General features: G+C 33.8%; 1 protein-coding gene across 1 annotated transcript; it reads right to left on the bottom strand.

The window, feature by feature from the left end:
* Positions 1 to 3588: 3588 nt before the first annotated feature.
* Positions 3589 to 5991, bottom strand: LOC132284372 (E3 ubiquitin-protein ligase AIP2). The gene is made up of 5 exons (XM_059786473.1): positions 5629 to 5991; positions 4872 to 5097; positions 4539 to 4741; positions 4130 to 4345; positions 3589 to 3953 (listed from the first exon to the last, which is right to left on the bottom strand). The coding sequence occupies exons 1-5, from the start codon at positions 5773 to 5775 to the stop codon at positions 3804 to 3806; spliced, it is 942 nt and encodes a 313-aa protein (XP_059642456.1). The 5' UTR covers positions 5776 to 5991; the 3' UTR covers positions 3589 to 3803.
* Between the last annotated feature and the right edge of the window lie 3977 nt (positions 5992 to 9968).

The following is a 9968-nucleotide window of genomic DNA, read 5'->3' as shown; positions in this document are numbered from 1 at the left end:
CTTGTGCTGGTCCTTGTTCCTTAGAAGCAAATCAGCATGTGCCCCAATCAAGCTTCGTTGTTAAGGATACGTACAATGTTCGACCTTATTAAGAATGATCCCTACTGGACTTCCCATTCAGAAATCATGAAGATTCCGTAAAAAGAGAGAGAACACAAGTGGCTAAGGTGGCAATGCAAAAGCAAACCAAACAATTCATAGGCTTTATTCCACCTCAAGTTGCTTAAACACCACTAGAATCAAAAGCAAAGCACCTCTTAGGTTGCCTTCTAATGAAAAGTTGACAAGTTTAACAACTATAAATGAGCCCCACAACAGGAAATTTTCCTCAGGAATTAACACCCGTAAGAGTGCTCTAATGCTCTTAATCATATGATTTGTATTGAGCTAGTGCCATATGAGTCTTGAAGTCATTCAAGGTTGTGCAAGACAAAACTCTATTTTTCCCACTCAAAAGAATAGTGTCATCAGAAGTAAGAAATTTAATTCCTACCCTGTCCCAAAGTTACCTATTGACTTCAAATTCTCAACTCTGCTAATCATCCTATTGAGGACGTTAGACACCAGAATGGACAGTGAATAGGAAAGGAAAATGAAGATTACCTCTTAGCACTTAACCTAAGCTAACCCCTTTGCTTAATCTTATATAAGAATATCGAATTTTATATGTATTTAAGCACCCCATTGCCAACATCATTCAGTAACATCCAAAACCTTCACACTGATGATAAAGAAATCTCCATCCACATGGCCCTCAATAAATCTTTTCAAAATTACCACGAATCAAAACCTTCCCTATTGGAGTTCCTTCTCTCTTTTACAAGTCCATTGGCAATCAGGACAACACCCAACCTACCTTCAAACAGACGCCCATTGAGAATGTGCATCAGTGTGGTAGATCACAAAATGACAGCTCCAGCAGAGCACTATAGCAATACTAACTTAGAAAGACCAATCTCAGGGCAAATAAGTCCCTCTTTTCTTTGAAAACAAAGAAATGAAGGTCTAAATTCCCATCCCGCTGTAGTCTGAAGCTGCCTGTTGAAATTATAGTATTCTCGTGTTTCTTCAGAAAGTACTTAATAATTGAGGCATTTAATTTGGCTTGTAATACCGCTATTTCCACTCAAAGAATGTGAATGCAGAAGCACTCAACTCCCAAGAAAACAATTACAAAAATCATAGTGGAAAGAAAACTCTACTCTGTTGACAAAAGCTCTGTGAAGGTAAATTCTAAAACACTGTAGGCTTCATTTTATCGCAAACAAAATAATGGGAAAGCTTCAAAATTTTGTAAAAGGCAAACCCAGATTCAAGAATTAACTAAGAACTAGCCTAAGAGCTGTATTATCTTTAGATTTTACTGTTTTCTTCTATTTTTAGGTTTTAATCAGAGGTATGTTGGTGATTTTTCTTTCCAACTGTAGTATAGGCTGGCATGAATCAGCTTTTGTTAACTGGTTATATTTTACAGTTGGGTCATATAAAGGGTCTAACGGGTTTTTATAAGTCCAAACTTCCAGATTTGTTTAACCACACCTAACTATTTTTTTATCCAGGCTAAAATCGTTTGTTAATTTATGTTACGCCGTGGTTCTGAAACAATGAATGAAGAAATCTATTGAGCCAAAATGTGATATGTGATGACTTCTTCAAGTTGTCAAATTTCCAAAGTCATTACTTGCTTCATCATCATCATCCCTGCCGCTATCCCATATAGGTGGGGTCGGTCACATGAATTCTCTTTTTCCATCTTTCCTATTATACACAATGTCTTCTCTTAAATTTAAATTTTTTGAAATCGTTTTTAATTACTTCATCCCAAATAAGCATTGGTCAGCCTCTTTGTTGTTTGCCTTCTAGGCAAACAACTCTTCTTCTTTTAAGAGGTGCATCATCGGGGCTACGTTGAATTATGACCATACCACCTAAATTTACTTTTCCTAATTTTATAGGCGCTATAACCCTATACCTAAAGTTCTCCTCACACGTTCATTATTTAATCTTATCTCTTCTAGTTATTCTTATCATCCAATGTAGCATCCTCATTTCCACTATATGGATGCATTATGTTTGTGTCTTTTTCAACACCCAACACTCCCGCTCCATACAATATTGTTGGCCTAATAACCATTCTATAGAATTTTCTTTATAATTTATTTGGTATTTGTTTGTCACAAAGGATACCACTAGCTTGCCTCCATTTTGTCCACCCCCCTCAAATCCTACTTGCTACATCACCGTCTATCTCCCCATCTTTTTAATATTGATTCTAGGTAACGAAAGTGATTATTTTGAGTAACACTATAGTCGTAATATTTATATTGTCGTCATTGTCTATGTACACCAACCTTGCAAGTGAGGTGGTGGGAAAAAAAAGGAACATTTAAGAGAAGATGTAAGAGAGGAAAAAAGGTAGTGAGGTTACCAAATACCTCTAAGGGTTTAGATATCCATTGATATAGAAAATAATATAAAATTTTCTAACTTAAAAACATTTAATCAGAGCATAAAGAATTGAAGACTATAGATGATTATCAGTATCTGTACGAGTTCAAGTCTCAAGGCTTAGATCTATCTCATGTCATCCCTCCGAAGACCCTGTTGTGGCAGGACTTGGACTGGGTGGTCCTGAACATACCTTCCAAAGAACTAATTAGCAAGTTCAAGAAAGCTCATGGGCTACTTCGTGAAAACGCTACTAAAGAAAACTACTTGAGTAATTCGCACTATGAATCAATGGAGCAATAAGGAACATCATCACAGACCTAATTAACTTAACCAATTTTTTCTTTCTTCTTTCTTTTTTTAAGAAAGTAAAACTTCCATTAAGAGGCACCAAAAAGTCATGCAAATCTTGAACATGCGAAGTGCACTGAAGATAATCCTTTCATGACCCATAATCTGAGCTAGAATTCTTCTCCTAGAAAATAAATGAAAGAACTAGTGAGACGAAGTCCTTCCTTGAGAGCTACGCTGCAAAGAACAACATACTGAATAGTTAAGCTTATGGACTAGAAGCTCCTTTCCTTCACGTGTCAACCTATTTATTCCTTGCACCTAAGACTTCGAGGAGTCGTTATCCTTGCCATCAAAAGCAACTCATATTTCTTTGTTTCATACTCTTCTTTCCACTGATATCATTTATTGTTTTCTTTTAAAAAATAAATAAAACGAGATAGCAGTCAAATCCTCAAGGCTATGGGCTATTGTGCTAGGGGTGATGATGAAAGAATTAGCAATAGAAAGAACAAGAAAGAAATTGCCCAAACTTATGCCAGTGACTAGCCCAAAGCTTAAACATAACTTTCATGTAAAAATTCCCAAACTTACCTCAGAAGAGAATCTCACATTATCTTATAAGAGTACATATTAAAGGAGTAACCTATGAGACTTTTAAATTCCAATAGAAGATATAGGGCTATTTTCAAGAGAAGCAAGAAGGTAATTCTGAGACAATTAATACACTTAGCCTAAAAAAAAAAAAAAAGTAATCCCCCCCACACACACACACCCAAAAAAAAAAAAAATTTACAAGCAATAAATACAAGGGGACAAAAATTAGTTTGCACCTTTCACATAAATATCTTCTGCATAAAAAACATTTCCAATAAATTATCAAATTAAACTCAAATCTCCTGGGAACATAACCAACCCTAATGAGAAGTAACAAAGATAGGATTTATGAAGGAAAAAAAGTAACAAGATGGGAAGTTGGAACATGAACTTTTACACTAAAAAATTAAAATGTACCAGTAACTATTATAAATTATTGAACATGGATGCAAAACAAGTGTTTTCACCTAAACATACATGTATTCACCCCCACGAACGGCATTTGCAGCCCCTCTCTTCTCTTCCTCGGCCTCTTTCTCCCTCTCCTTCCAACTTTCATAGGCATGATCATCAGTTAGCAGTTCGTGACGACAAATAGGACAAGAATTGTGCTCATCCTGCCACAAGTAGAATTATGTTTCAATGGTAAAAGAATCTAGTTTAAATTAATTGTTTATTCATCACAAAGCCCTAGAAAATTATCATGGGATGGGAGCAACAGCATATAGATCCATAAGAAATGCAAGCAAAAATATTTTGGTGTTTCACTAAGAAGTCAGTTATGGTATATTACCAGCCATGGCTTAAGGCATGGAGGATGAAAGGTGTGCTGGCAAGGCAATTCTTGCATCTTGTCGCTCACAACCAAGTTCTCCTTGCAAATAGAACACTCTGCATCTGGTCCAAGCTTGGCGAAGATTTCTTCTGTAATAGTAACAACAGGAAGGTTTGCCACCACTTTTTTACTGGCAGGTGGTGCTCTTGGTGCAACATGACCATCCTCCAGAATCTGAGAGCAAAAAGGAACTTGCATGAGATCATCATTAATTTCTATATTCAACTCAATAGGAAACAAAAGCCAATTCTCCTTTTCAAACCAAACTTCTAGCTATTCATTTTTTAATATCAAGAAATACAAAAGGTGGAACTTCCAGAAAATTTTGAGTGTTAAAAAGAAACTGAGAAAAGAAAGTAAAAAATACCAATGGGACATCACTATCAAGGCTATCTATGAGCACTTGAAGTAGATTGGTAGCACTTTCTGATGTGTTACTATTTCCATCTTGACCTTGAGAAGATTGAGCTGTGAACAGAGTTGCAGCGGTTGTTAACAGGTTTGATTGCACCAGCCATTGAGGCTGTGGAGGCTCAGGATCCACGGTGAGATGCCCTTCGAAAAGGAAGCCTGAACCAATATATATAAAGAGATGTAAAATAGAAAGTGTCAATTCCAACTTTTCTAACCAATGGTAACGTCAGTATAGTAAATTGAAGGATGCTGTACTAAAAATATTGGGAAGGAAATGGTGATCGACCTCTGTTTCCTCTATTTTGTTCAGCTTCGGAAACATCAGACTGAGTTTCCAAATCACGCAACTGCTCCTTAGCTTGAGCAATGCAACTCCGCAATTGTTCTCTTTCAGACGACTCGGACACCATCTGCTCAGCCTCCACGAAAAGCCCCATCCCAGTAACCCAGAATCCAGGAGCAGTGTATCTTGTCCTCAATACAGTTGCAACGCGACATACAACAGAATAGAACTGCAACAATGTTCAGCAAATGAGTCCCCACTACATGATGGCTATAATTTTTTTTCTTTCTTCTCTTTTTACCCGACTCAAAACCTTGACATAGAGCTTGGGAATTAGACCAGACATGATGCCTATAATTAGAATATGCACCAAAAATTTTCTAACAATAATTTATTCTTCAATTCAATTCCCGAGTCCAAGAAAGAAAATGGAAGAAAAAAAGAAAAAAGAAACATTTCAATTCAACCCTTTTAATGAAGTACTATAAGAACAATTGAGTGCAAGATCATATATTCATATGCAATTATTCTATTACGACACGAGAAATACAATTCTGTGAAGTGAACCCTTTTTACAAAGATAAAAACCATTGCATATAAAAAATAAATCGAACCCAACTGCAAAACAATTGAACATCCATCCCGATCCATGAAATCCAACCGAAGACTAACAATAGCAGTACTAAATTTCATAAACAAAATAATGGGAAATCGATATGAAGTGATTTAAAATTTTGATGAGGGATTAATAGGGTTTTACCAATTTTTGGAGAGACGGAGAAGCAGAGGGATAGCTTTGTAGGAGGAGAGACTTGATGGAAAAAACTGCTTGCTCGAAAATTTGTTTCTTTCCCAGCTGTTTCTGCAAACCTTCCAATTTCTGTCTCAATTCATCCTCAGACGCCATTATTCCCCTTTCTTTCCTTGCGATCCACTATATATATATATATATATGGTAGTTACAAGAACTTATTCTAACGATAGAAATTGTCAATGTTTATTCAGCTTCCTCTCTCCTTTCTCTTCTATTCTGCTCTTTCTTAGCCCTTGTTTTCTTTTTATTCGCTTTGCTTTTCTTGGAGAAAAGGAAATCATCTCTTCGTACTCGGTTTCTTCTGCTAACCGCTTTCCTTATTTTGGATTTAAAAATAAAATAAAATAAATAAATAAATAAATAAATATATATATATATATATATATATATATATTTTCATTTTGAAACCCTTGCTCTTCTTAGGTTAAATTACACTACCTCCTGAATAACTTTTTATTATAAATTTTCATATCAATTTATATTATTAAATTTTATAAAAAAAAAAAAAATTAATGATATTTGATAAGGTATCTTTTTAGAGTTTGATTAGGTCTATTCTTTAAATTAAAAAAAAAAAAAAAACTTAAGTAAGGCAATATATATTGTTTACAAGATGAAAAAAATATAATAAAGTATTTTAATTTGACAATTTTATTATTAAATTAGATGAAAGTATGAAAAATATTTCACACTGTTAGAGAGGTAAAAGTAACAAAAGTCGAATGTTCTATTTGTGTGTAATTTACCCAGACTTCACGAAAGATCAGTATAATTCATCATATAAAATATATGTCCCAAAAATCTGAGAAGTATAGAAGAAGTGATAAAAGAATCTTACAAATATGACTTATTATTGTTAAGAAAAAAAAAATTTTAATTTCAATTTTTGGATATATTTAGGAGTATAGACATGTATCTCCAAATATCAAGGAGGGTTGATATATTATAATTTTTTTTTTTTCTTAGCAAAAATTTCATACACCAAGTTCCCTCGTCGAACTTAAACCATCAATTTTCTATTTGTGAAGCGAGGAAATACCACTGAATTACTACCATGCACCTTTAATACTTGATTATCTGTGCCATCATAATTTTTCTGTAATTTTAGGGGGGCAAAGTGAAAATTTTAAAGGTATATAATTGAAAATAAGAAAATTTAGTGGTATATAATATTAAAAATAATAAAAATAAAAAATCAGTGGGGTTAATGTATCCCTGTTTCTGTTTCTGATGTTACGTATGTAAAAATGTTTTATTTTAGTGGCAAACAACCCTTGATAAGAAGGGTTGATATTCCACAAAAATACAATAAGAAAGTAAAGTATCTGAATGTATGTGCTTTACTAGATTTGACCGTTAGAGAGGTCTCAATAACAAATTCTAAACCTTAAAAGGAGGTGCCACTCTTCAACTAACAAGATGTGCAAGTGTGATTTCAACAAACTTCAATAGTGTGAGTAAAATTTACCCTCAAAAGTCTTTTTATTTGTTTTTCATTTTTTGCAATTAGAAAAATTATTTAAAGCTTTAAGTAGTAACATTAACTCGTGATACCATTCGAAAAAAAAACATTAACTCAGTGATATTTTTCACAAATTTGAGCTATCTACTTTGAACTCTACTCACCATCTTTTTAAGCTTTGTGAGGTCCCTCCATGCTGTGCTAGAATATTTGATCATAGCCCCCAAATTCAATGAGAAATTATTAAATTGTCTAGAACCGTGGTTCAGATCAATCAAAAGCTAACACGCAATTAAAGGTGTAATATTTATTCAGCTTTTTAAATTGTATGTCAATTGTTGATTGGTCGGGACCACTTTATTCTGGACCATCTAATAACTCTCTCACACACAATAAGAGGGAGTACCCCCACTCATATTCCGTGCTAGTTCTTTAAACCCTAGCTTCATCTCTATTAAATCTGCTTGGCTTGATCAATCAGTCATGAACATGCATGCAGGTGTCCATTACACATGCATGTCGTCTTTGTACCTCTTCCATTTTTTCTTTGTAAGAAACGTAGTTTTTTAAGTTGAAACTATATATATACCTTTAAACGAAAATGATTCAATTGCACACCGGAAACTTTTTCACTTTTATGGTGACCGTTGGATCTAATGCAATTGAAAAAAATAGTCACCAAAAAAACCTAGCAATCTTATTCAACAATCATTATACTTGGTATGAAAAAAGTTTCTTAATCGTCTTAGTTTCTTGCTCACCGGGGCATGCAAGAGATGATTTTCTAACATTTTATAATTGGACCTCCTTTTTTTCCCCTTGTGCCATTCATTAGTTTTTCAATTTTACTTGTTCTTATCTCTGTTTAGTCATATTTAAATTTGTTTATCCATTTCAACATGTGTGCTTCCAAGTTACTTTCAGCTGATCCATTAAAGCTCACTACAGATGCACCTGATCTTCAGAGTTGAAGCTCACGACTCTCATCATATGTATAGAATCAATGCTATGAAAAACTAGACCTTAATTTGAAATTAAATAGAGTTTGAAAAAGTTGATTGGTACTTTGTAGCTTTACATTTGTTTACCGTGTCTTATGTGGCCTAAGTTATCCCAATTTCAATCTGATTTGCCTTGCTGACCAACACAAAGAAAGGGACAAAATTCTTGAGATTAAAAGATGCCTGAATCATTTAAAAGTGATACATATGAATTGGTGAACGAAAATCCAATTAATACACACAATAGGCATTCAAGCACATTGCAGACACCAAAATCAAAGGTATTAGCAAAGACGTGGCAAGGAAAGGTTTCAAGATGGCGGGTCCCACCATAGTTCAATATTTCATGCCTGGCTTAATGAAAGATCGGCCGGTTACTTCTCAAAAGCACAGTGGCGGCGACATACAATTTTCCTCCTGAGCTTTGGCCATTCCACGTAAAGTAGAAAAATAATTATAATATTGATGTAATATGGCTTCTTATGAGCTTGAACATATTTAAGCATCATCCTCCGGATCAGTCAAGTAATTTACAATTTGCAACGAAATTTGTGGACGAGTTCTTTTTTAAGCGGAAGGAACTGATAATAAAATGAGTCATAATCTAATTGATTTAAAAATTGAACAAATTAGAATGCGGAGCAAATTGTGTACATAAAGTACTGAATGCATCAATCAATATTTATGTTTTGTATAATTGTATTTGTTATTTATGCATCAATCAACCTTTTGATTTTAACCACCCCATATTATCTATTTTAACTGATGATTTAATTATTTCTGCATTCCCTCTGTGGCATCTTTAAGTGTCCTTGGAGCCTTTTGGATGTTTAAGAAGCAATTTAGAAAAAATGGCAAGGATTGTACAATATAATACTAGTTTAAGTTGTTTGACCTTTCAAGGCTGTCAAATTGGATGTGGTAATTGCAGCAAATGCTTTGGAATTTTTTTTTTTAAAGTTGCACAGCCAAACAGGTTCTGTGAGAATTATTTAGAGCCTTTGCATGTATATAAGAATGATATTTCTATGATATTGCTATTTCATTACTAGCACTTAACAAGAAAATGATGCAATTGCTCAGGCTGGAGATACGGATGCAACTGCTCACAAAAGATACGGATGCAATTGCTCAGGCTCTTCTGGTGGGAATCATCTTCCATCACCTAATACTTTGTCAGAAGAAGACTTGAGTATATGATCAATTTAATATGTTGTTATTTAGTGATTGATACACATGCATATTGTGATACTCCTAATTTCGAAACACGAGTTGATCAAGTTCGCGCACAAATTCAAGGAATATCAAAAAAACAATTTAAGTATTTAACAAGCACAGAGTACAAAAAAAAATAATTAAATAAAGAATAAATAACTAGCTGAAGGGAATCTATTAAATAAAAGTTTCATTAATAATTTTTCAAAGTTTACAACTCGGGAATCCTGTAACTCAAGGACCCCTAAACCAAAATCCACTATCTATTAATCCATTAATACTTACGGAAGTGATAATATCCTATATTGAAATAAAATAGAAAGAATAGATAAGACCTCCAGTTGCAGATCCTCAACCTTGAGACTTGAACTTCTAATAACTTGAAAAATAAATCATGAGTTAAACCCTACGAGGAAGTTTACTCTACCAGACCTCTGAAAACCAATAAGCAGATCATCTCTGATCAAAGCCAAACCTAATAAAGTTTTAACTTTAATATAGCATGATATACATATATATAAATAATTATATACAATATAACCTTCCTTTCCATTAATAGTTTTATTAATTTTCGAAACATTAAATCATGGTTAAACATAATCACACCC

Source organism: Cornus florida, unplaced genomic scaffold, assembly GCF_030987335.1.
Source record: "Cornus florida cultivar Cherokee Brave unplaced genomic scaffold, ASM3098733v1 CherokeeBrave_3.0.0_Hap2_Chr11, whole genome shotgun sequence".
Lineage (NCBI taxonomy): Eukaryota > Viridiplantae > Streptophyta > Magnoliopsida > Cornales > Cornaceae > Cornus > Cornus florida.
Note: the sequence above shows the minus strand (reverse complement) of the source record. Positions and strands in the feature narration are given on the sequence as shown.

What these genes read in the sequence shown, in the direction of transcription:
- LOC132284372 (XM_059786473.1), bottom strand. Translation starts at nt 5,775, where the DNA reads ATGGCGTCTGAGGATGAATTGAGACAGAAATTGGAAGGTTTGCAGAAA. An exon ending in ACAAAATAGAGGAAACAGAG is followed by an intron (nt 4,742 to 4,871) that starts GTCGATCACCAT and finishes ATATTGGTTCAG; the next exon opens with GCTTCCTTTTCGAAGGGCAT. An exon ending in CATGCCTTAAGCCATGGCTG is followed by an intron (nt 3,954 to 4,129) that starts GTAATATACCAT and finishes TACTTGTGGCAG; the next exon opens with GATGAGCACAATTCTTGTCC.